Here is a 27224-nt window from a genome sequence, read left to right on the forward strand (position 1 = left end):
CTGTAACTCGGATGAAAATTAAACAACGCCGGGAGACAAATGTTTATTAGCAACAAGTCAGAAATTTTAGGCAAATGTCAACAACTGCAGACACAGAGGTCTGGATGCAGTTCAGTCTTCTGGACATTGTCCGGTGCATAGCACACTGTCCACAGCAGGGATTTGGTCCTCGTTCAACAGAAGTAGTTCACCCAGAGATCACATATCGAAGGAATGGCAAAGGTTAACTGTCGTGTGTGTGTGTGTGTGTGTGTGTGTGTGTGGTAAGTCATTGTTATCATTGTACCCGATCTCCACCCACATGTCTGCTATACAATGTGTTTCAGAAACCACTGTCAGGTGCCTGCCTGCTATTAAGCTTTGTTTCTACTGGGTAATGGCACAAAACCATTTTGAACTAGTTTACATCCGACGTGATCTAGAAGACTTTAAAAACAGTGAAAGAAATGCTTTTGGCTTTTTAGTTTCAGAAAGTGATAAAATATTCATCCTTTTTCTTCAGAAAAAAGCGATCAATAAGTACACTGCTCAAAGAAAACATTAAGGGAACGCTCGAGCATCATAGTCGGTTGAACTTCAGTGATATAAGTCTGTCCAGCTAGGAAGCAGAAAGCATTGTGAATCCATTTCAGCTGCTTTGGTGCAAATCATAGTGATAACGGGTTTACCAGAGGCAACAACAAGACTACCACCACAAAAATCCTCTCTCCTTATCCCTCCTAATCCTCTAGTTTGTCTTGTTACTCCTTATCACAGCTGCTAGCATGAGGATCGTACCTCCAGCCTGTTCAGGTTGCACAAGCAGTCCGGCTCCTCCAGGATGGCAGATCTCAGGCGGATATACTTGAGCTGCACGGTGCCGGGCTCTGCACTGAAGCACATCGGGCCCTCGTGGAGTTTGTTTCTGACAGTTTGGTGAGAAACATGCACGAGTAGCTCAGCTGGAGGTCATTTTGCAGTCCTAGAGGAGCTGGACTGGAGAAAAACTCACTTGCAGCATTGCTTCAAATGAAAGGAAAGACTGATATGCTGAGGTTTAAATGACTTTGTGTCATACCAAGTGATGATCGAGTGTTCCCTTCATTTCTTTGAGTAGTGCATCTTTGCATTTGTTGCACTAAAATGAATTGTGGAAGAGAAATTGCACAATTGAAAGTCTCATTTCAGAGCTTTAACCCCTAGAACAGTTTCATAGAGCACATACATGAGAAAACCTGTGCAAACAGAACCAAAGCTATCCCCGTGGTTTTACACACGTGGATTTTATAAAGTATAAAATCTTTGGCGGGTGAATTTGCATGGCAACATTTCTTTTACAGATTAAAAACTGACTTCACATTTCTGACCTGCAGTTAGATTTTAAAAGCTAGCTTCTTTATTTTGGCTAAATGGGGTACTTTAGGCTCCACGCTTAATCTCCAACACAAGCAATAATGGGAAACACATGACCGCTGCAGTCTATAAGCGCAGTGAAGGATGGAGCATAGCAGAAGGGTCGTGTGGGTGATTTTTGGTGTGTTTCTATGTCCTCATTACTCAGTCGTTAATCAGTAACAGGCCTCGACATACAGCAGGAGAAACAAAGAAACAGGAGAATCGCTCAGCCGTTAGATGACGTTATGCTGAAAAGGAAAAATAAAACAAACAGTTTTATAAGATCAATTAGAATTGAAAACTGGCGTCTCTCAAGGTAAGGTCATGTGGCAGTTAGTGCACTGAGGTTGCACTTTCTATCATATGTTTCTCTGACATATGAGAGGAATATTAAGAACAAAGCCAATATGGTTCTGAGTTTGATTTGGCAGCTGTTGGGTGCTTGTGTCTCACTCCGCCTCTCCTCAAACCTCTGGCCTGCTTTCCTCACAGTCTTTGCTGGTCTGATCTTCGCGCTCCGCCCTGTCCACCAGCACCGTGTCAGGGTGCACCTCTTCTTCATCCAGGGTCACTACCACAGGGGGTCTTCTCCTCCTTCCTCCTCCTCCTGATCCCCCAACGCCCCCCCCTCCTCCTCCTTGCTCACTCTCCTCCTCCTCTTCCTCCTCGTCCTCCTCCCCAGCCTCTGTGTCCTGGCTGGCGGAGTCAGTGCAGGTGGATGATAATGAAGAGAGCTTGTGTCGTAGCTCAGCCTGGGTGGGAACTTGGAGGCTGATCTCTGTGGTGAAGGACTCGACGTCTGGACCTGAAAGACAGGAGGGGGGAAGTGGGTAACTTCACACTTTGAACTAAAAAAATTGTTCTTAATTTTTTGAACTTCTTAGTTTAAATAACAGTTAAATAAACAGAAATTAAATAGTTGACTTTGATAGGGTGGCAGGAGGACAGACAATAACTATGTCTCTGAGTCTGTGCGTAACTGGACCCACTTCCCTTAAATAACCCAAATAATTCTATTATTTATGGTTATTTATTATTTACTTGCTGTCTCAGGCCGAGGGCTGCTGCAGATAAAATGAGGCAACTGCTCTCGTTTCTTTGGAATGACTTCACAGCTTTAGTTCAAACTTGCAACGGACTGATCGACTGTAAACAGAAAGTGTAGCATCAGACGAAGAGGAACTCAGATGCTGAAGATTACTGACTGCAACAATATGTTTCCTCAGCAGATCTGGACAGATGCTGATGGTGCATCGTGTGTTACATCATGTGGTGTGCTTGTCAGATTTCTGCTTCAGTGAATTTGTTATGAATCACAGGCTGGCGACCTGTCCAGGGTGTACCCTGCCTCTTGCCCTACAATAGCTGGGATGAGCGGAAGTGAATGGATGGACGATCGGTGGGAAATTGCACTCACCTTGCACCTGACAAAGGGTTGGACCCCCTTTTACTTTCAGAAATGCTTTAAATTCTTCGTAATTCAACAAGGCACTGGAAACATTCCTCTGAGATTTTGGTCCATATTGACATGACAGCATCACACAGGTGCTGCAGATTTGTTGGCTGCAAATCCATGATGCCAGTTTCCCCTGAGATGTGATTTAAGTTACTTTGGTTGTTGGTGCCAGATGGGCTGGTCTGAGTGTTTCATAAACTGCTGATCTACTGGGATTTTCTGAAATAACCATCTCTAGGGTTTAGAGAGGATTGTCTGAAAAATAGGAAATATCCAGTGAGCAGCAGTTCTCTGGGTGAAAATATGTTGTTGATCTACTTTGGTGATGGCAGAGGTCAGGATTGTTTCAAGCTGATAGGAAGGAAACAGTAATTCAAATAATAATAAACTTGAAGATGGGCTACGGTATCAGAAGACAACACCAGAAATGTTTCCAGGACCTTGCTGAATCTGTGCAGCGGAGAGTTAAGGCAGCTCTGAAGGCAAACGGGGTCCAACCCATTACCAGCAGGTGTACCTAATAAATCTTCAAGTGAGTGTATATCTCATGTCCTTTTAGGGTAAAACAACTGACAGTTGAACATCTGGACTGTGCTTTTATGACGGAACATATATCTGACATCAGTCCACGTAGTCTCAAATACAAATGCAGATATGTGATTTGTTGTAGATGAACCCGGGTGGTACTTTAATGCACAGTTTGAGAACGCTATCGCTAAGATTAAGTGAGTTTTATGCACTGAATCAAAAGCCAGTATAACAATAACCAGTCTGTTTACTTCAGGCTACAGCCATTCTTTGTGTGCACGGCTTCCGACCTGCAACAGGCGAGGCAGCGCTGTTGTCCTCTCCTCCAGAGTGCAAAAACACATCCAGAGCCTCGTGGTCAGACATGTCCATCAAATCCATCTGCTCCAGCATGTCCACATTCACCTCCATGGATGACATGCTGCCTATTGGTTCTGTACACAGCAAAGGGTAAATGAGGTATTAGCGAACACTGCAGCAGAACGCGGCAGCAAGAGCTGAGTCCAGCAACAGTGGGATTGTTTTTTTCTTGCAGAAGCAAATGGGCATGTTCAAGCTGGATGGCATTCAAAGTGGATAAGCTTGTATATAATGCATACAAACCATATTTGGTTTACCTTAACATCAAAAGCATGCCTACAGGAAATACCTGGAAATTCAGCATATTGAATTTGCAGGTATCGTTAACTGAAGTAACAACATTCTTCCCGTGAAGGCTAAGAGTACTTCTGAAATGCCTGAATATTGCTTTAAAGTTAAAAATAGACATCGTGATTTAAAGCATGTGAAAGAGATTTAAAGAGATAGCTGACAAACTTGAGAAATCTGATTTCCTGAGGCGCTTCTTTCAGATTGCTGACGTTCTTATATATGAAAGCACAAATGTGTGGTTGTTGACAGCAAGGCAGCACATCAGAATGTTTAATGGGTCTAATGTTTTAATAGTCCACCAATACATAGATTGATTGGAAACTCCTGTTACACTACAGCTAAGCCTGGATTCACCGCCTTGCACAGGTGGGGAGGGTGGAGGGGGTTCTCCACCCTCCCCACCCACCACATCGTGATGTGCCACATGCGTCGTAAACAGCCAGTTGGTACACTAAGAGGATGAGGGGACGGGGTTGTGAGAGCATGAGGAAGAAGCAGCATGACTGGTTGTTGCAGAGCAGTGAGATAAGACGCCATTGGCTACCGTACCTCAAAGAAATGAGGAGAGCAGAAGAAGGGCGGCACAGGGAGGGAGAGCAGAATAAAAAAAGAGGAAAGAAAGAGGAAAAAAACAGAAGGGGAATGTTATTTCCCGTGGAGACTGCCCCAAGGTCTCCTTGCCCTTTAAATAGTAACACAAAACACAAAAAGATCCCACACAGACACAGGAGAGCGCCGTCTTTTCAGATGCCTCAACTTGGGTAACTCGCCTGAATGTCCGCACGCGCACATTAAGTTTATATACACAGTGACTGTTGATGCGTACGCACAGAAAGTGAATAAATGAAACAAACACGTTTATCTCCTCTGCTCAGTGAGGACAGCAGTGGTGCTTTCTGTGACACGTTTCAGGCTCTGATTCTGCCTAAAGACTGCTCAGTGGGCCTCGGTGGACAGGCGCTTCCATATCTGCTTTGTCAGCCACGCAGTCGCCTCCATAGTAGCTCTTCGGCCTCGTAAAGCATAGCATGAAGGATGTTTTGTTTCACTTTTAAAGCTCCGTTTCCTCCATGTAATAAATAGGCAAACAAACGGGAAGACACACACATGGATACACAACTGACAGCTGTGGTTATGTTATGTGAAAGTCTAGGTCCAGGAAGCACCACGTTGAGAGCATCGTTTCCATGTGACTGCCTCTAACATGCTCTTCTTTTAGCACCACCGTGACCTTGCCTAAAAGGTTCTCCTGCTGGGAAGGACTGTCTCTGCCTGCAGTGAGATTGCAGAGAGTGAGTGAGTGAGTGAGTGAGAGTGTGTGTGTGTGTGTGTGTGTGTGTGTAAGACCCTTGGGACTAGCTTTTGATGGCTCAGCGGCTTATGACATCTGCAGCCTCCCTTTCGCTCTCGGAGTCTCCAGCTGTATCTTTGCTCTTCAGTAGCGCCGCCCTGCTGTAGGGATTTACAGCTATATTAAGGGTTATGAGTTGTGTGTTCATTGGTCATGGAGAGGTGTTGGTTTCAGGTGATTTTTATTTTATTTTTTTAACCACTTTAAATATAAACATGTCCAGTCTTTTTGTACCACTAATATAAAAGAGTCAATACAGTGCTACGCTTCTTCGGATAATGAGCTGTGACTATTCCGCTCACTGCACTGATAAAAAAGCCTTTTGAGTTTCAGTGAACGCTCCTTAAATCTCTTTCCTTTTGCTCCATCTCTCCCTCCGTCCTTACTTCTCCACAAGCTTCTCTAAGCCATTTCCAGGGTGATGTGGGGAGGAGGGCAGATGAGGGAAAGAAGAAGAAAAATCACATTACAAACACTGGCCAGTGGAGTCTGTAACATCTCTCAGTGCGGGGAGCTGTTTCTGCACATGCTTTGGGTATTTCAGTAGACGTTTGGCAGCAAATACATGGAGGCGCAGCGGGATTCTGTTACAATCCCAGAGTACGTTTATATATCATGGTGGCATAATTTAAAATGTAATGACTCTACTCGTGTGTTAAGTGACAGGCTCTCCTCGCTACGTAAAGCCATTATGACTCAATCTCATGGTATGCGGTTAAAGTGTGAAGGTCTCAGCTGATAGTAAAGAAATTTATTCACGCCTTTGCATTCACCTTTAAAGAATTAGCACACAATACTACCGAAACCTGAAACCCTCAACATCTTCCTTTTGCGCTAAAGGCGACGGAGCGCTAGGAAACTAAACTAATATCAGAAAACGTCTGACCTTACCGCTCCTCCTCCTCACCTCGCCTCTCAGCAATCTGCAGGTAGCCGGTAGACAGGTACTGCTCCATGTCCTGCTGAAAGGCCTCCTCAAAGAACTTCTGCCTCTCTTTCACCTTCACCTGGGGTGGCAGGCCCCCTCCTTGCTCCGCCCCGGGGACTCTCTGTGCGTGCTCTGCATCCAGCTCCACTAGAAACACATGAAGTGAGACAATGTAAGTACTACCAATCCACTGTGAACCAAAAGTGGATTTACATTTGCAGTGTAGCTATAGTCAGCTTTATATGGCGTAATATGACTTGAAGTTTAAATCTAACAGTCTCTGTAAGCTCATCCGTCCATTTTCTGGATGTCTTTGGCTCAAGGCCTACTTGCTGTGCGCTTCATTTTCTGTTCCAAAATGTTTTACTGTTAATGACTCATCACACAGGAGAAAGGAGGATGCCAACTCACGCTCATCAGTCTTTATGGGAGGCTAATGATGAGAACCCTGGTTTTACCGAAAATGCCCATCTTTCTGAGGTCTACCCTCCTCTTTACCTCCAAACTCTGTCTCCTTTCGGTTTCACAGGAGGGCACACACTCAGTGGAGTGCACATGAGGGTAAACCTGCCGACTGTATCCTGAGCGGTACTGTAGCATCAAAGGCAAGGCTCAGAGCTCTGAATCTGACACAAATTAGGGTTTAGATGAAAAGGGCCTGTCATATACTGAATGTTTGACTTTCTGACTTTTCAGACTGGCTGTGATTGGCCTGAGCAGCCCGCTTGGCCATCTCCCGGAAGCTGAAAATGTCTCACGGTGGAGGAGGAGGATAATTCACGTTTTGGAAGTTGGAATCACAATTTTCAGCTGCAACGCCCCCTCAGGTCAGATTTCACACTTGGAAAGCCAGTGAAGCCACACCAATCTCAACTTTGAAATTAAAGACTGTAAGAAGTAAGCGTAAAAAGCAGCAAATGTGTAAAACGTGTGCTCTGTACTACCCCCGTTATGTATTTGTGATTCAGTAAATAAGCCATACACAGAGCACGGACCAGACTCTAATGTGCTGCAGCTGTGTTTTTACTTCTTCTTTTTTTTAAATGAGGAATAAGAGCTACTGCGTTGTACTCCAGGCATTCATAGTGATGGATGAATGGCTCCACCTTGCTAGGAAGCAGAATAGAGCCTGTTTTTCCGACTGCTGCTACTGGAACACGGTCAACTCTGGAGTACAGGGCGATATTCGACATCCAGCTTCCAATGTCTATCAATGTCCTTGTTAAGGTAATAGGTGTTAAACCCCTTTCACACTCTCAATAAGTGTAAAATAACCCCAATAAGATTTTGTGTAGACTCTCCGTCATCCAGGTTGTGGTAATCTAAGGAGCTTGGAAAGAAAAGCCACTGAGAAGCTTCTTCAGTCACATTTCTTTTCAAGCTCTTTAGATTAACATGATAAGGTATTGTAAGCTCTTTGGATTCAGTAGCTTAAAAAAGCGTGATTAACTACTAATAACTATATAGCACATGCATATGCTAATCTAAACAAAAATACTAAAAGTTCCATTAAAAAATAGCATGAAATGGTGAAATGAGGAACAACTTCTTACACACTTTAAGTGCGTATGATTGTCTCAAAATATGACATTTCATATGATGTGTTAGTGACGGTGTTAATGAAACATATGTTTTAACTAATAGGACATTTTTATATCTGAAAACCTGATTAAACTAATGCTTATTACAATGACTTCAATGTAAAGTTTTACAAATGTTAGTATCTAGACTTGTTTTAAGGTCGGATGCTGGATAAGACCAGGTTAAGGATTAGTTTTAGGGTTTGCAGTAATAAGTACGTCTCCAGGAAGCAAATTTAAGCTAATTTAATGTCTAGTGATGCAGTGGAAACATGATGCTGTGTGCGTGGGCACTGTGGCAGCCTGGGGTCTCCAACTGGCTGTCTCTTTAGTTCTCTGTTCTCCTGCTGATAAATGACAGCATTATATAAGCCCCCCCCCCCAAGTAACTATGGCAAGATGCCAACGCATGTACAATGGGTGACATATATCTTTGATCCTGGTTTAACATAGACAAAAAACATCAAATTGAATCAATGAAGGCTTAAAAAATGAATTTAATATCAAAAATCAGTGAAGAAAATTGACACTGATGCTCACAGTAAACAAGACTAACATCTGCTACACTGTCCATCACGAGTGCATTTGCAGGATTTTGTGTGTTTCCTAAACACAAGTGCATATATTTGCACATGCGTCCTTCTGCTCGAGCACCAGACCTCAGTCCTGATAAAACACACTGTGGCTTGCAGCAGATGGACACGGACACACACACAAGGACAAAAAAGAACAATGAGATCCCACCAGAGCTCTCACACACAGCAACAACCCTGGGAGAGTTGGAAAAGAATAGCTCTCTCTCTTTCTCTGTCGTTCCTCACTCAGTGTCTAATTTATCTCATTTATCTGACAACTTGTCTTTGTCCCATTACTCCCTCATCTTTCCCCCTCAACTCGCTGCTGGCTGCGATGCATATGTGTGTGTCTCTGTGTGTGTGTGTCTTGTAGAGACTGCTCTATTAGATAAGGGGCCTCAGGGAAGCTTTGTTAAGATTGTCAAGCATTGTGTGGGGTTAGTAGCAGGAGACCGAGCAGGAGTAAGGGAGAAGCAGGGCAATGCATTTAGGTATAATTAGGACATGTGGACAGAAGGCATTACCAATAGAGCAGGATCCCGTTTTTTTAATCACTCCGTCTCTAATCTAATTCTCGATCCATTATTAGCTTCCCCTGACTATTTATTTGCATCATCTATGTACCTGCTGACTGAATGCATCCATCTGTTTGTCTGCCTGCCTACCGGTGGAAGCTTATTATTCCTTTCCCCGTCAGATCCGCAGACAAAGATTTTTGAGAACTGCCATGAAAGTCATGATTCCCGAAAGGTTCAAATATAAATCAGAACATAAATATACTCCAATATGGCGTACACTGTGATGGTTTATGCCAGTACTCCCACCTCAAAACACTTAAATGAAAACCACTCTACTTTTAATGAAGACCTCTTTTGTCATCTTTCTAGTTCTTCATCCCTCCATTCACCCCCACCGGTCTTCTTCCATCACTGCTATATACCAGACAACCGTATCCTGCTACGCATGGCACTGTAGCTGCAGGGACTATTTTTAGCTCTCGCTCATTTAGCCTGCAGGATTAAGTTTGTGCTGATGAGTTTAGTAGAAGAGCACAAGTCATTAAGTCCCAACAAATTTCTGAAGCCGTGCCGCACATACGGACATAGTATACAAATGTGCAGATGATTCACGCGTGCAAAGGTGAGCTCGTGGGGATGATTCATGGGAGCTGAGCCAACAGCATTATATTAGTCATAGCATATGATGTCGAGTAATATAACGATTTTATTTAAAGAAATGGATTCTGTGGCACTTGCGTCACTGCAATCTAAAACGACACAATCTCCAAACATCTTAATCAATCATTTTCCTGCAGCAGATTATGACATGAACATGAAGTGCAACATCGACTTTACTACCTGACGGCGCATCGGTTTCCACAATCATCGTTCAAAAACAAAAAAAGGGCCAAGAAAAGTGTAACCATCCCCTCACACGCTTTCTCTTTCTCAGCTGCACAGGAGGAAACAGCGCACTTTAAATCACGTGCTCCAAAAAGTTTGCTCTCTTTCTCGGTTCTCCGGTGTGCAAAGCAAATCCACAGAGACTCAGTCTTCTTGTTCAGATTCAATACGATGTGTGAATTTCAAATCATCTGCTTTCAGAGCTACAGAAACATCTGTTCGTGCTCTACAAAATGCAGGAAGCAGAACCCACAGGAAAAGGGGCTGGTGTGTCAGGGTGTGTGTGGCTGCACGCATGTGTGTGTGTGGATGCTTGTGTGGGCGACTGTGCGTGTGAGTCTCTATGTGTGTGGTTTTAATGTACCTACTCCTTATTGACAATAAACTCCACTACTGTGATAAAAACACAGTCTGCACTTTATTTGCATTATGTTTACAAGTGTGCGGTATTCTTTTATATGGCATGTAAACGTGCACCCAAATATGGAAGTGCACTATTTTTGTCCCCCTTTTTTTTTTTTTTAGCAGCTATACTGTTAGAAGCAGCTAAGAAGTGTCCGCAGGTGAAAACTAAAGAGGCCGACGTGCCACCGAGGGCAATTACAGTCTTTAGGATTGAAATCAAGCTCTAGATGTGACCAAACATTCATTTTCTCACACCCTATTTCGAGAAAGCAAGTCATGCAGACTTGGTTAGCTCGATCTGTTTTGAGGCTCAGTGCTAAACTGGGCTCACATTTTTAAAATAGGGTTTTTTAATCAGAGAGCTTTCAGAATTCTCTTTGGTGAGACTCCTTAGGTAAAAAGAGCATTCAGACGGAGCACAAACACAGTAGCAGCGATGATAAGCAACTCTTAAAGAAACCTTTTCAAATGGAAATATGTCTTTTTGTAAATCATCAGCAGCCAATTCAAGTCCCGGCTGAGGCACTCATTCACACTTTGGTGTGCGCTTCACACATCAGGTGCTGCCTTTGGGCTTTGCCAGTGAAGAGGGGGTTAGGTTTGAAGCCTAAAACGGACAGATGAACGGGTAAACGGATGAAGGCGTCAGTGGACTTGCTAGCCAGCTTGCCTGTGAGGCCTGCCTGGGACTGGAGCCATCGTTTATGCACCGGTCCTCGGAGGCTTCTATATATGCGTTTGCATGAGTGTGAGGCGCTAGAAAAGCAGAGTGATACACAGGAGGACACGAAGAGAATGCAGGAGTGGCAGCGAGATGCAGAACGTGTGGGTGGGAAACGTTTTCATCCTTGTGTTCCAGCTTTTCTTGGAGAGAGATGACAGGAGAACAGGGGCATGGCTACAGGGCACGACCTTAACGGCAGTGCTGGAGATGCCACATAATGTAAAACTGAAGTGCAGTATTCCTATTTGATGTCAAAGTCTGTGTTACCTTTATGAAAATAACTGTTTCATCTACTCCGAGACGCTACAGATATTTTAAAAAAGCTGCATTTTAGTTCGTCATAACAAAGCACTGGTGACATTTTTCAGCCATGAATAAAACTCAAAGCACAAATGATCCCCCCCTCCTCTGTTATTTTGATTAGAGCTCAAAGAATCCATCCACGATCTCATTATGGCCGTTTCGCACACTTTACATCACACCGACTCGCTAAACAGATCAAACATTCAATATATCTGATGTAAAACCCTCCCTGTTTCATCTGTCACGTTAAATTAGCCGTCTGGTCTCACATGGATTTGTTTCCGTTTGCTTATAAAGGCCTAATATTTCATTCTGAGACAGCAACACACAGCCTGAACACCAAGAGGCAGGGCTGACAGTAGAGACAGCCACTGCTTCTTATTCTTCTTCTTAAGCCCTGCTCCCTCAGCCGTGGTATTTTTAGATTCTGTGCGCCTCGCTATATCTCTCAAGTGTTCAGGTTTCCGCCAAAGGCAGCCCCCGTGATGTAAATAAAACACATATAATGACTACCCTCTCTCTCTATGTGGCTCAAGTGTGACCTCACCATGACTGGATGATTTGTTTGTATTCTGATGCTGACTGCTGGCTTCTAATAATCTAAGTTGCATTGTTGGTTGATTTACACATGTGCATGCACTCTGCAGGCTTCGCTGTTACTTCCTTTATCTTTAAACAGCTCAAGCTCACTGTTACCACCCTTACTACTCCCACATGTACACAGGCATGCAACTCTCTACGGGTCTCGTTTGTAATTTACTTCTTCTTTCGTGTCTAAAACGCGACTGTAGCGGCTTCATGAAGTTCCTCTCAGTCAAGTGCTAACAGCTTTGAAGCAGTTTCATCTTATCTGCTGTTTACAGTACATAACATACATGACAATAAATAAATAAAACGTGTCATCTGATTAGGATATAGCAGAGTTCAAAAACGACAAAACTGTGTGCATGTGTTAGGTGTCTTGCATATCCACAGCACGTTTTAAATGTAATTTTCAGCCTCCTACAGCCTTTAATCATAGCGGTGCTTTTGCAGTGTAAAAGTGTTTTATTGAGAACTTTTGGCTTCAGGACACGAGATTCAGATTGCAACTGCAGCTCTTTCACCGTCTCTGATATTTTGAAGAACAAGCCTATTTATCTTCCTGCAATATTACATTTTTTTTCCCCTCCAAAAACGCTCCACGTTTGCTGCTGGCCCTAATTTACACAGAAACCTAACTGAACCGTGGAAAACTGATGAATATGGTTATAAAGTGTGTGTGGCCCATTCTATTACCAACCAGGGAAATTCATTTGGAAAATGATATTGAATCATTGTGCGGCTTTTGTGACACATTAACGTTTGGAGCATTTTGCTACTGCTCCTGAAATGTTTTCGCGAGAGGGCCGCGTTGCCGTGTGGGCTACACTGTGGAGTACACGCTGCGTGGGGGAGTTTACCACGTTATTTTCATGCTTTCATAATCTTACAGTGGGCAATTGATTTCTTTGTGGTTTTTTGTTTACTTTCAACTGAAAAAAAACCTTTAGATTCAGTATTTTGAAATGTTACTGTGCACAGAATAAATATGAGGTGGAACAGAAAAAAATGGAGTACATGTATGGAGAAAGTGTGTGTGACTAAAATGGACTGGAATGCTATACTTAAAAGCATCTTGGATGGGGATGCTGTATGGAAACAAAATTAAATCCTCTTCTACAGAACCTGTTACATCTGCACTGCCCAAATTTTGGATCAAGTTTCGGGCAGATGTCTCATTCCCAGCTCTTTTCCCTCCCCATAAATCACAAGTCTCCGTCACAGATTCAAAATATTTTGAATTGTACTGGCATACAAACACAACTGTTACTTTACTCACTAGGCATTCACAGCTGGCGAGCACGCAGAAACTAGTTTTCACTGGTTTGTAATCAAATAAGTGTTCGCAATGATGCAGCAGCCTCAGTCGCTGATGGGTATCTAATGAGGGGCCTCTCAGACAAAATGAAAACAATAAAACACTGTGTATGAGGCAGGAACGTGTTGTGCTGTAGATTTTTTTCACTGACTTCTCCTGGCCTATTTAACATATTATTGAGTCTTGAGCTACGCTCATTTCTTTATATTTTACTTCCAAGGACTCAGACTTTGTCATTTTTTTAATATAATCTTGAGCAACAGTTCTTCAGGCTTTCCAAGAGTCTTTTACAGTTGTTTTTTTCCTCACTGGATGCTTTTTCTCTCATTTTCAGTCTAATCTCATTCTTTTGGTCATTCCCCAAAGCTCATGGCCAAGTCAGGATAAGAACATAGACTCTCCGCTAAATCGATAGCCTTGCTTTCACGCTGAGCTCTCTCTTCACCACAACAGACTGATACAGGTTCTGCTTCACTGCTGCATCCATCTGTCAATCTCCTGAGATTCTCTAGCTCTTACACTTGGGGAAGCAATTTCTCCCTCTGGTTCTCAACTTTAACTGGGAAAGGGCCTGACTTACTGCCACCATTGTTCTTGGCCATCCAGTTCCTGTACAGGAACTGGATGGCCAAGAACAATGGGCCAGTCATCCATACTCCCAGAGAACCCCCACAGGATGCCCTAAGGAACACAGTCGAATGCCTTCTTCACATCCTCAAAACACATATAGGTTAGGCGGGCAAACTCCTGTGCGCTCTTAGACAACCTCAAGGGTATAAAGAGAGGATCCAGTGTTCAACAACCAGAGCAAAAAAAACAAACCCTTTGTTCTTCTTGGGGCCCAAAGTTCAACTAACGGGCAGACTCGCCTCTACAGCACCCTAGTGCAGACCTTCCCAGAGAGCAGGAGTGCAATGCTCCTGAACTTGGAGCACCCTTTCCAGTCCCCTTCTTAAACCGTCATCCCAGTCTGACAATCCAGAGGCTTGATTTCACGTGATGCTGCAGAGGCGTATCAACCACGACAGCCCAACAACATCCAGACCCTTGAGGAACTCAGGGGAAATCACATCCACCCCAGGGCCTAGGCCACCGGAGAGCTTTTTGGCTACTTCATTGTCCACAGTGATGGGCGACCCCTCGTCCCCAGACTTCACTAAAGTAAGCATGTCAGCGGGATCAAGGAGATCCTGGAAGTATTCTTTCCACCACCTTACTATATCCACCGTTGAGGTCATCAACACTCTGTTCCCACTGTATATAGCATGAGGAGGAAACCGCTTCCCTCTCCTCCCTGAGTAGCCGAGAATAGATCCCCAGCCTTGAAATTAAATGGTTGCGTTGTCCACATGAATTAAGATGGCACACATTAATGCTCTTGTCAGTGTTTCTGTCAGTAACCAGTAGAATATTGAATCAAGTGAGAGTATCAACAAACATTTAATCAGTTTTCCTAGCTACACATGTAACCAGGCAACTGCACACCAACATGTAAGGCAAAGCTCTGTAGGAGGGCTTTTTGCCTCCTGCTTAGTCATTCACAGTCTAAACTCTACCAGAAAACAGGACATTTTTCATTCCAAAAATGGCTTAACGTTCCAGAGACCCCACGTAGACTGTAATGGTGTAGTAAACGGCCCTAATTGATGTGAATAATTCTTTTTGACTGATTCCACATTGAAACACATCCTTAACTAATGTGACAAAACAGCGAGCTGCCATTATTATTTACCTGCTTTACTGTTTTCTGTCAATTAGTCACATAAAAGGAACAAGAGACAAATTGCTTAGACAGGCAGGAATGTGTGCAGATACCCACATGAATACGCACACACTCTTTAATAGAGCGTATGGGTCACGACTAGGCCTGGCAGCAAATCAGAGGTGTCAGCTACTGTAGCAGCCCAACGATTCACAGCAGAAGGCTGCACGCTGGAATTAGGAATGTACCAATCACAAGTGAGAGGGGTGAAGGTTACATCTGTAAATGTGAGTCTAACCTTGCAGAATGTGTTCGGATAAGGCTGAACATGCACTGAGCTTTTGTTAAAATGTCCTTTAGGTGTCAACTTTGTGCGACTGTGTTCTCTGAAAAGCCACCTGTTACAAAAATAAGACAATTTTTCAAATTACTAGAATTAGTTACGAGTTATCAACTCAACTCAAACTGTCCTCCCCAGCTTTAAGGTTTGTGATGGTTAAATATTGGAAAAACGACACTATATACACTGCAGGAGATCTTGCAAAGACTCAACCCTTTAAAGCATGAACCATTAAATTAGATTGTTTTGGAAATGGAGTGTTTACTGAACCTACTGATACCTTTGTAAATATTGAACAAATGTAAGATTGTATATGAGTCTTCATTTGTATCATATTTGCAACAGCTGGCAATTTTTTTGCACTCTGAACATGTATTGTGCAATTTATTTAGAATTTTCAGGAGGATAACTAAAATCACACTGATGTAGAAATCTCAAAATCTCTAGGTTTTAAGGGGTAAAGCCAGAGCTGTCAGAACCTAGATGGCTAATAAAGTACTATCTTTGAAATAACTGAAGCACCAGCAGTATCAACTGTTAATGATTTGAGGGACTGAAAATAGCTACAGTCCAGGTAAAAAAAGAAAAACAGTCCAAAGCATAACCAGAGTATTAAATGCTTAAATAAAAGTATCTACGTGTGTGACATACGTATGAGCACAGACCGTTTGTTGAAAGCTGAAAGACAAAGACGTACATCCCAAAGCAAACGCAGAAACACACATTACCACCCACAGATGCAATTATATAACATGACACATGAAAGGATGCGTTTACTATTTCACTTTTAATCTGACTTGGCACAATAGTGAAGAAAGACAACATGCATTAGGCTTTATCTGCATAATTATCTGACAAACTCCATGTTCATCATGTGGTATTCAGCTGACTCTTTGTGTACAAAACTGTCTCGTTGCTGCACAGATACAGAGAGCTTCAGCTCTGGGAGGTCCTTTTTGTTTTCTTCTGCGACTATGAAGTTAAATATTTCAAAAATCTAAATGTTATCATCTAAAGAGCCCGAAGCAGCATGTATGAGTATGCACAAATGCACTGTATGCACAGAATATGAAAAAATATTAATATATTTTAGCTGACAGCTGACATTTTCAAATGCGTTCCTACTGCTGTAAGGCATCTGGCCTCTTTAAATGCGTACATTCAATACTACATGAAGTCATGCAACAGGCATGCTTAAAAGGACCAAGTTTACACCAGCAGGGCAACGAAATAGGGTCAACCACAGAGAATTAAAAAGCATATGGGACATATCCAGCATTTGTCCAGCATATAATAAGTCATTTTCTACACAGTCTATTGTCAAATTCTAACAATCTGTACTTGCCTTTCTTCAAACTGCAGCTTTGTGACCCACAGTTACATAAGACCACTATATATAGTTTACATGGCCTTGAAACATTCCTCATATCTGGTGAAAGAGAAATGCAATGAGAGGGAGAAAGAGTTGTTTCATATGACAACACCTGACAGCTCTTCTAGCTCCTCACAAGCATGTCAAACTACCCGCCTCACACAATCTGTTAAAAAATAACATTCTCGTTTGCCTACAAAATGCACTGCCCACACGAGCACTCATCACGCTCTCTGATGCAGATTTTGCTGACTGCATCGAGCCTGTCTTTTATACCAAACGCCCGGTGTGATATAATGCTCCCGACAGGTCTGAGAAATGACGCTTCCTAGTAAGTGGATATTGAATTCTCGGGCTAATCAGGATTTGGCAGTTCCAGTCTTGCTTCGTTTGCAATTTTAAATGCTGCTAAACACATATTTTCAAATGGAGATTAACTGTGTCTTAATGAGTAATAAAAAATTACATTTCCCATACTCTTCTCTGTGCACAGAGATAAATATGGGACAAAGAGACTTCCTGCTCTGCCAAATAAATCATTTATCAGCCAGTCGGCTCTTAGCAATTAACAACGAGGAGCTGAACTACGGTGGACACAAATGACACCTCGACAAAGGCTTAGCACATCTGCTCACGTAGTATGGCTATGTCATGCTGTACTGTTCGAAACAGATAAAAAAATTTTTTACCCGTCTCCCTGGGAGACAATTAAAAAGGCTTACATCACAGAAACCTCTGAACTCTTAACAGAGGCCAAAAGAGCGGGTGAAAAGAGGAGGAAAGAAACGGAGGATGAGGAGCGTTTTCTAGTGCGTTAATTGCTTGCCTTGAAGGGAGCTTTTATCACACCAATAAGAGTGATGTCTTTTTTAATGATGGGTAAAGTGGTAATGACTGGGTGTAAATTGGGAAACCTAGCCAACCTGACCCTTGCAATTATAAAAAGGCAGTTAAAATCTCTGGAAGACTGCACTGACTAAAATACACAGCAAAATCACTGACCACATGCCCTGCAGCATTTTTTTTTAATGCTGATATTGTGAACATGCAAAAGCTAGAATATTACAGTTGGACTGTAGTTTGGTTAAATCAACTACAGTGCTTGTAGATTATTTGGGATTCGTGAAAATAAATAGATGCATGTTGCTCATATATTTAGAATCTGTACACAAGCTGAGTTTGTTTTGGACCATAAAATATGCGAATATTTTACATTTCATGCAGGCTTTGATGCATTATGCAAGGGTGCCCTCTTTTTTCTATGCAATTACAGTCTTACTTCAGCAAAACACAACCGCAAGTGTTCAGTGAAGACGCCACTCCAGAATGACCTATTGACCCTTTCCATGAATATTCCCTATTTTACAAAGCTGATGAAAGGGAGGAGACGCGTATAGGTGAAAGAGATTTTGGGATGACATGCATCTGAGCCTTTCAGCCAATTTTGCAGAAACTCTGCCCCACTGCTGCACAAGTAGACTTAAAGGGTATACCATACGTGATGAATAACACCTTCTAAAACACATGTCATTTTGCCAGTATCCCCAATAAGAGTACAGACTTGCCCGCTACAAACAGCTGCATGTGCTATAACATAGCAATCAAGTGAGAGACAGTGTGGAGTTATACATGCATAACAAGTACAGCATCAAACACAGAACCAGTGAAGCATAAGCACAATGTGGGATGACTTGAGCATAAAAATGTAAAAATCGTCTTACAAATAGATGTGCAAAGTTTCAAGTGGAGCCAGTGCATGCTTCAGTTTAAACCCCTGACACGACTGTCTCTTTTTAAAACTGTCTAGAGCTTATATTATAACATAAGGGGCGTGAAAAATCTGCAGTGTGCTGACTTTTGGGCCTGTGTTATGTGTGTCTATACATAACAGAGTTGCCACACCATGCAGAAAAGGCTCACACACATGTTCTCTTTGATGAATTTTTCATCAGAACTCATGTCAGTGCAAGAGCGGGAGCGAGTGTACTGCAGGTCTTTTCATTTAGAGATGTTGATAAATGATAGATTAGCTTAAAGACAAACAGTCGTGCTCAACCAGAGCAGGTGTTCTGACACATACGCAACATGGTCTTTTTATTATTTAAAGTTTGCATATTTTTCTGTCGTCACCTGAATTGAGAGACAAGTGCTTTTGATGAGAGGTGGAAGCGAGAATGCAATACATTTTTACAGTAAGGTAAATATAAACTGCATTTGAGATTTATCTATGTATGTTTCGGTTAAAGTCTTTATGTCCAAGAAGAACACAAACTGAAGGTCGTGTGAGACCATAATGTGTTATTTTGTGTAATTTTCAGTTGATGAATTTCCTTTTTATGGATTGAGAAGCTTTCTTTCATGCTTTCTTTGTAGGAGCCCATGCTAACGCAAACACAAAGGTCTATGAATAACCGTGGTAGAAATGTGTGCATATAAACCTGGGTCGAGAGGCAGCCACGTGGGATAATGCAACTATTATATAAATATATACAAAAGCGACTCCTTTATATCTCAAGAGCTGCTCTGCTGTCATCTTGTGATGACAGAGTAAACGAAAGGCAGACTGAGATAATCTGTCTGTATATATGAGTGTGTGTTCCAGATAAGATTCATGTTGTGGGAATCTGTTTGTGTTTACACAGTGACATCATGGACCCATGCATCTTCTCAACGGGGACGAAAAGCAAGTCCCCATTAATTTATTTATTCAGTTTTAAACCATCTGTGACCAGGTTTTGAAACAAAAACACCCATTACACGTGCTTCTTTTCTGTGCAATGAGAAAAGAGATTTCACATTTGGATAGATGCTCTATGCATGAGAATGCACGGTGTTTTTTAATCTCTTCAATGTGTGTGTGTGTGTGAATTTAAAGCAGCTTGTCATCTTCGTCCCTGAGTTTTACATCACCGCCAGGCACATTTGCGAGGGTGTTTGAAATCACCTGACAGCTTAAATTCAGATTCATCCCTCTCGCACTTCCTTAGTGTGTAAAATTATATATCAGTCACTATTGTCCCTTTAATTACAGTCATTACGCTTTGTGTGGATCTAAGTATTTATTCCTTTGTCATGTCACGCAGCTCAAAGTATAATTTCTCAGCATGATAAGCAACAGGAGCTTATTTGTAGCTGTGATACTAAAAAAGGGTAACGGAAAGATTATACAACTCCATTACAATCTACATTAACTCACACATGGCCTGACGAGAGTGCATGCGATCCTCTTTTTGTACATTCTGAACCAAACAACCGATATCTTCTTAATGTGCTGAGATGTTTCAACAATTCAAACGGCTGAGCAGAAATCCTAGCATGCCAAATTAAAAACAAGCACATATGACAGCACATATAAAAGGGCTTGAAGAGCTTCTGGTATTATGTAATAATATTACATGTGTTAAATGCTCTGTAGGTTAATCACTTAAACAACAGTGCATTAAGCCAAAACCTCTGAAAATATGTCACAACTACAGTAATGATAGGACATCGTGTGTGACAAGATGGTTCTCTCACTTTTATCTGTCGGTATTTGTAAATTAATGAAAGATCCTGTCATGGCTGTAGAGGAGGAGTGCTGGGTTCCTCTATTTCACCACCACAGCCAGCACCAATTAGTAGACTTCCAGACATTGTGTCTGTCTTGCTCTAAAACATCAATATTCTGTTTCTTTACTGTATTACCCGATTTGATTTAGTCTTTAAAGGCCTGTTCTACTATTAATCTCTTCTTATTTTTCTCGAGTCACTAATTGCATGTCTCATCATCCACTCTCCTTCACCCTCCACCTGTTTTCAATCCTATCCCTTTTCCTTTTCGCTGCTCTCTCCTTTCTTTAGTGTCATTTGTTTGCTCTATCATTTCATTGTTCATGTCATTTTGTTTTTGTACTCGTCTTCCTTTTACTCCCCATTAATGTTGTCTCGCTTTTTTTATTGTCTCCCTCGTCCCTTTGTCCATCCGTGCCTAATTAAATTGAACATGTTATACAAAAGCATAACAAAGTAACAAATGAAAACATTAAAAATCGCCGATTTACAATTTATGCAACAGATACAAACTGTAAGCGGTCTCTCTAGTACAGATGAGTAAACTTATGAGTGTTACTAGAGGAGACATATTGTTAACGGTTTGCCAGCAACACCTGTTAAGCCAGGTGGACATGACTTGGAAAGAAGGAAGGTGGAAACGAGTCATGGAAAGAGGGAGGGAGGGAGGAAGAGGGGGACAAAAGGATAATAAACAAACCTGGAGCACACAGAGAGATGTCATAAATATTGCATATCCGTGGCTGACATGTGTGTGACTCAACAACAAGTGGGTAAATTAACAAAAACACCCCCCCGACTATTAAATGTGCAAATATGAGCCTATTTGCTTAATGACTAGCAGTGAAAACAATGAAAAAGGTCTAAAAATAATCAATTTTTTTTTTGTCATTTAGCAAAAACAAAGCAACAAGAAGAGGAGTCAGTTGAAGTGAATATTGATCTCTTCTAATCTCAAAGGCCGTCTTTGACAATGATCAGACAAATTAAACACACGTCAGCGTGCACAGACTCTGTGTTTATAAGCTCTGTGATTAATGTTTGAATATGCTAATAATTCACAAGCTAACTGCTTTTAGTTTAACTAAAGCAACTGAGGAGGAGAAATGTATGCAAAAATAAAAGCATACAGTTACAGTGTCTTACTCACTGGAGACATTTTCGTTTCAGTGCCAGATTCAAACAACAATCGTGTCATTTAGAGAGCTTTAACTTTTTAGCACGAGCAAATAATTGGTTCAGCATGAAAAAATTCCCACCTTCTGTGCTGCTGCCTGCTCGCTGTCACATTTCCAACATTCCCGTTCTGCTGAAAGTAGACACCAATATTTTAAAATCCAATATTTCTGACACATAGTCCCAATACTGATACCTTTAATGAGCATTTACCTATCAAATATTGTTTGGTGAACATAAACAGATTTTTATGCAGGGACAAGGAAGATCAACCCTACACTAGTAAGGACAACCAAAAAACACCAGGAATACATTTTTTTTAAGTTACTAAAAACCTTCACTTCAAAAGTTCACGTCACTTCCTTCAGCATTAAAACTTGAGTTTGCCCTGTGGCTTTAGCTATCTGAGATAGTGCAGGAGTCTGCTACTCTACCATATTTCAATAGTGCAGACTCTCCTTATTAAAGCAGCACAAAAGACTAATTATATCTGGAGCGCTTTGATTTACATGCAATTAAAGTTTCATGTGAACCTAGATAAAGTGGGCGATGGGGGGGGGGAGGGGGGCAGAGGAGAGGAGATTAAGGACACCAGTGGTGAAGAGAGCAGATGTGTACAGTAACCGTGCACAAAGAGAAAGAAAGGTGGGGATGGGTAAGAGAGGTGAGTAGATGGGGAAAATAGCGGAGAGGAACAGAGAGGTGAGGTAAGCCATCATTTGGCTGAGGAAGTGATGACACAGCACATCCATCTCAGTGGCAGGTGCCTGCTGTTGCTCCTTTACAGAGGACACAAACTAACGAGGATAGAAGAGATCTGCACCATCATTACACTTTGATAATATCACACTGAGTCAAGATGACAGGATGCAGATAAAAATACTGCCACTTTAGAAAAAAAGACGCTCTGAAAAACACAAGTCCATAAATAGTTCATAAGTATCCTCTCTCTTCGTATCATCTCTGATGATTTGCTTTCAGGGTTTAATCAATAAATTCAGTGCAGTGAGCACTAAATTTGTATTTCATGATCACAAGCACGCTGGCTGCTTTATTTATACTACCTTAGATATGAGATCTTTTCCTTTTCGCTTGTTCAATCTGTGGTTTTCTTCTCCTAAAAGCTATTCTTTAGGTTACACTGTGTCCTCAGATGCTGCTTTTGGTTATGTAACATTATGGTTAGTAAATCAGTAATCATAGCCTGCAGTCACTTGATATTTCTTTCTGAAAGCACGGCTCTGTGATAAGGTAATGTGATGGATGCGCCTTGACAAGGAGCAAACTGGTCAAATTCAACACAAAGCAACCAAGAACTAGACATGAAAGAGCAGAACGGAGGCTTCAGTATTACTCAGCCAAATAAAAGAACATACAACAGTGTAATTATACAAAAAAAGCCCTCAGTCGCAAACACACAATTGATACCTACTGTGGGTGGGTGTGTCATTGTGTGATCATTAATGCATCACCCAGACACACAGAAGGTTTCCAGGCAAGTTATGAAAGGTTGAACAGTAAATAACATCCTGAAAATAACAGAGGAGAAGGGGAATGAAAGGAGGAAGAGGGGGATGGTGCAATAATAATGAAAGCAATAAGAGAAGGCCCATTTTCCCAGCTGTGATCTGTGCCTCAGTCAAGACAGTCAATGTAATCCTGTGTGTGTGTGTGTGTGTGTGTGTGTGTGTGTGTGTGTGTGTGTGTGTGTGTTCCCACTGAGCTTTCAAATGAGTCAAAATGACTCACTTCGTATTATCAATTACCCACTTACAGTACAGCAATCCTTTGTGTGTGTGTGTGTGTGTGTGTGTGTGTGTGTGTGTGTGTGTGTGTGTGTGTGTGTGTGTGTGTGTGTGTGTGTTACTTGAAGCCAGAATGAAGTCAAACATTAAAACTCACAAAAACGCACATGAGTCCCACACACTTTCACCCACTGAATACACGGTATAGCCATATTCTTGTTTCCACAACCTAGCACTGCCCTGCACAGCTAAAGCTATCGATACAGTACAAACACACTTACAAAGGAAACTAATGCGACAATTTACGCTATGAAAATGACATCGTATGAGTTTTTAAGCTTATTCTAAAAAAACAAAACACAAAAACACAAGAAAATAAATAAGTTTTAACAGCAACTACACCGAACACAGGTGTTAAAATGAAATACTTGATAGTTCGACGGTAACGAATGACATCAGCATCTTGTCTTTTCCTGAGAAAAAACAGCTGTCTTGGTTGTCAGTCGACGAACGGCACTTTCCCGATACGTCGACAGCTGGAGAAGCTCCAGGATGTGTGGAAACACACTCGCACGCACACGCACGGACTCCCACATTACACACCCCTCTGAGCGCTGCATCATGTAAACATGTAGCAGTCTGTACACGTTGGACTACTTCACTTTTACTAATTTACATATCATTTTCTTAATTACATACAGTACAGTGTCACACAAGCCAAATCTCACACATCAGCAGACATTACATTCCTACTGTCAGTAAAAAGTGCAGTCTTTGTTTCCCTAGCGATGCATTAACGGTAAAATACATTTACTTAAATTATGTCCTGTTTTTGTCTTGACCAGGCCTCCCTTCAAAATAACATCCGTTATTTGAATGGGAAAAGGAAGGTTCTTTCGCATAAAATCAGCACCAATCAGATATTTGACGTCCTGGAAAAACACAGAGATCACTACCCTCGAATAGAAAAGATGAAATAAAGTCACTTACAAGAGTTCCTTTGGCTCCCATCATTTGCACCAGGCGAGGTGGACATCCCAGCAGGATGCTTTTTGTCCTCACAGGATAACCAAAATCGGAGGAGAAGGGGGAAGGCAGACAACACAACGATAGTACACCAAAAACTCCACCGATCACGACAACACCTGCCAACCATGCATCCTCACACTGTCTCTCGGCCAGCGCACAAAAAGATGCTTCAGAAAAACATTCTCATGCACACTTGTACACACTTCGGTGCTGAGCGTTGTTTTTTTTTAAGAACCTGCCACTCACAAATCATGCACGTGCATGTGGGGGGATCAGCGCTGCACCAGTGTCTCGCTGTGGTGTGGAGACTGCTGAGGCTGACAGTGCAGAGAGAGAGAGAGAGAAGGGAGAAGAGCGAAGACGATTGGAGCATACCACTAGCTGCTGCTGAGCGAGGGAGGAGGGGGACCTGAGTAGAAAAGAGAAGGCAAAGAGGGGGTGGGAGAGAGGGTGTGTACGCAAGGAGGATAGAAAATAGGGAGCATAGATGCTTATGAGTTTGTAGGTTTGTGTGTGAAGCTGAGCAATTTTAGAAATCGTAACTCGTGAACACATTTGGCTCTGACCTTTAAACACACATGGATGCCTCTTAACCCAGTCTGCAGACTTTATATATCTGGAGGAGTAAGCTATTTTAATGAATAGGGATTATGAACACCTATTAAAGTGGATACAGAGCAAAGATGTCAAGGTAGCTAAACAGAACCATTTCTGAAAGGTTAGGCTTGCTGCTTTTGTCATGTACCACACACACACACACACATGAACAGCCTTACACACAAATCCCAGCATCAAAAGTGAAACACACTTGTGCCCACACTGTGCCTCCACAGCCTGAGGGGGGGGACATAATAATCCTCCTCATTAGCATGATGCTGTGAAGAGCATCACAAATCCACCTAGCTCTGTCGCCTCCTCTCATGTCCTTCACTAACTCCTCCCGATTTCTTTTCTTTCATATTGCCCACCTCTTTTCCAATGCATGCTGAGCTCAAGTGATGGGACCTGCAAAGACACAGCTCTCTGATCTACAAGTGCCACTGACACAGTATTATGGAGATTATATATATATATATAATGTTTTTATTTATTAGAGTAACATAGGGTAGTGAGTTTAAAGAGGAATTAAAACCTCTCTTTTTCTCTCACACACACACACACACACACACACACACACACACACACACACACACACACACACACACACACACACACACACACACACACACACTAAAGCTAACCTTGTCAACCTTACCCTTCATCTTCAGGATCCTTCAAAGCTCTCAGCGCCTGTAGGGCCGTTCTGCTCGAAAACAAGCTACAAACACCAGCAGCCACAATCGATAGCTTTTGGACACAGCTGCACAAATAAAGCTGCAGGCAACTCAACGGAAATATTATAAGCCCCTTAATTAGCTACGGGTGATTATAACTGCAGCAGAGAATGAGCTGTGGGAGGGGTAAAAAGTGCACCGGCTGGAATTGAGGATGGACTCTTTGAGTATGAAATCATGCAATACAAAAAGCGAGTTATTAAACAGATAACTGCCCTGATTCACACTCACAACCCAAGAAATAAACATGGAAAAACGTGACTAAATATAACAGCTAATTTGTGAATAACTAATCAACAGCGCTACATACATATTTTTAATTTTTACTGCAGCGGTGTGCAGCTGTTGTTTTGACTTAGCTTTTTCATGTAGTGAAATGAGCTGCCTTGAGAGATATTTAAAACTCTTTCTTTCACCAGTGGTAAAGTACAGATATTAATGGATAGCCTGGTTAATAGCACTGTGGCTGGACAACATATCAATACAGAAAAAGGGGATTAAAGAAACCTTTCAAGGCTTTAGCAGGAATTTCTTATATAACTTTCAGAAGCCCAGCGACTTCTGACTGTGACAATTTCCAGGTTTGCTGTGAGCTTCTTGTCATAAATGTGAGTGAAGCTGCTACACTCCTTTCAAGACTTCCCTTTTTTACTGGTAGACCCAGACGTATGATTTTCTATCAGACACAGTAAACATAAACAGTTCCCTGACATTTGTTATGCGAGTCTTTTTTAAGATAATGTAACAATGCCGTTCACAAACAATCTTGTTTTACTATTACAACAATTTGTGGATTTCCTCTTTACACTCTAATTCAGCTGTGCTCAGAACAGCTGCTTGATGAGCTGCCAACAGGGATGTTGCCCTCTGGTGTACAAATTATGCAACAGCAACACTCATTACATGATCGAAGGGTGTTTCTCCTGTCTCGTCTTTACTTTCAATTCCTATTCATCCGTTGTTATAAAAACCGATACTAATACATCACCAGCCGAACAAGATGGCGGCGCACACAGACGCAGCGGCTTACTTCTTTTCACGTTCGGTGCTTTGTTTTTTAAATATTTTTTATATGTATACGTGTGGATGTATGTGTTTTTTCCTACTGTATGTCGAGCAGAAGTTACTTACAGTCGTCAGGAACTTCTGAACAGACTCAAGGACAGCTTTGACAGCAGGGCAACAGCCTTAATCAGTGCTAACATTGATTGGCTACCTCCCTCGGGGAAGCTACCTCCAGCTTTTTGGGGGGCAATAATAATATGTGCAGTAATCATTTGATTAATCCTTTATTTATTCATTAAGTCATTCGTTTTTTGCTTGCACATTTCTTACACTTTTTAAAAAAAATCCACTTTAAAGTCTACTGTGTTTTGTTCTATTTGTACTAGGTATGACTGTGCAATCGGTGGGATCGATATATCAGTCCAGCTCTATACCCAAACCCATCTCAGGACTCTCACCTACTTACCAATGATCATCAGTCAATGGTTATGCCTTGAGAAAAGTATCAACAATATTAAAAACTGCATAAGATCGTCACCCAGCAAGAAGGAATGTGGGAGATATATGATTCATCAAACATGGGATGATACCTCAAAGCACTTTCTTAAACAGAAGCAGAAAAAGAATTTCAACAGCTATAAAAGAACAAATTAAGACTTTTCTTTTAGACGAGTCGAGACTCGACAGTTTTGAATGTGTCTGATTTCCAAGCAGAGTTACCTTTTATATTTAGTATCCAAGTATGTTCAAATTTGGCAGTAACGTCCTATAACATATCTCACTGGTGCAATGCA

The 27224-nt window shown here is 41.9% G+C and overlaps 1 protein-coding gene across 2 annotated transcripts; it reads right to left on the bottom strand.

Moving 5' to 3' along the window:
* Positions 1–7: 7 nt before the first annotated feature.
* dtnbp1b (dystrobrevin binding protein 1b) lies at positions 8–24427 on the bottom strand. Of its 2 annotated transcripts, none has more exons than XM_085396592.1 (4): positions 24053–24427; positions 6268–6435; positions 3649–3792; positions 8–2179 (listed from the first exon to the last, which is right to left on the bottom strand). In XM_085396592.1, the coding sequence occupies exons 1-4, from the start codon at positions 24216–24218 to the stop codon at positions 1839–1841; spliced, it is 819 nt and encodes a 272-aa protein (XP_085252718.1). In that variant the 5' UTR covers positions 24219–24427; the 3' UTR covers positions 8–1838. The 2 variants fall into 2 exon arrangements, with proteins under 2 accessions (XP_085252718.1, XP_085252719.1); XM_085396593.1 differs by lacking the exon at positions 24053–24427 and adding an exon at positions 9802–10072.
* Positions 24428–27224: the final 2797 nt, after the last annotated feature.

Source organism: Rhamphochromis longiceps, linkage group LG22 (assembly GCF_057381845.1).
Source record: "Rhamphochromis longiceps isolate RC_006_pf linkage group LG22, R_longiceps_female_GT1.1, whole genome shotgun sequence".
NCBI lineage: Eukaryota > Metazoa > Chordata > Actinopteri > Cichliformes > Cichlidae > Rhamphochromis > Rhamphochromis longiceps.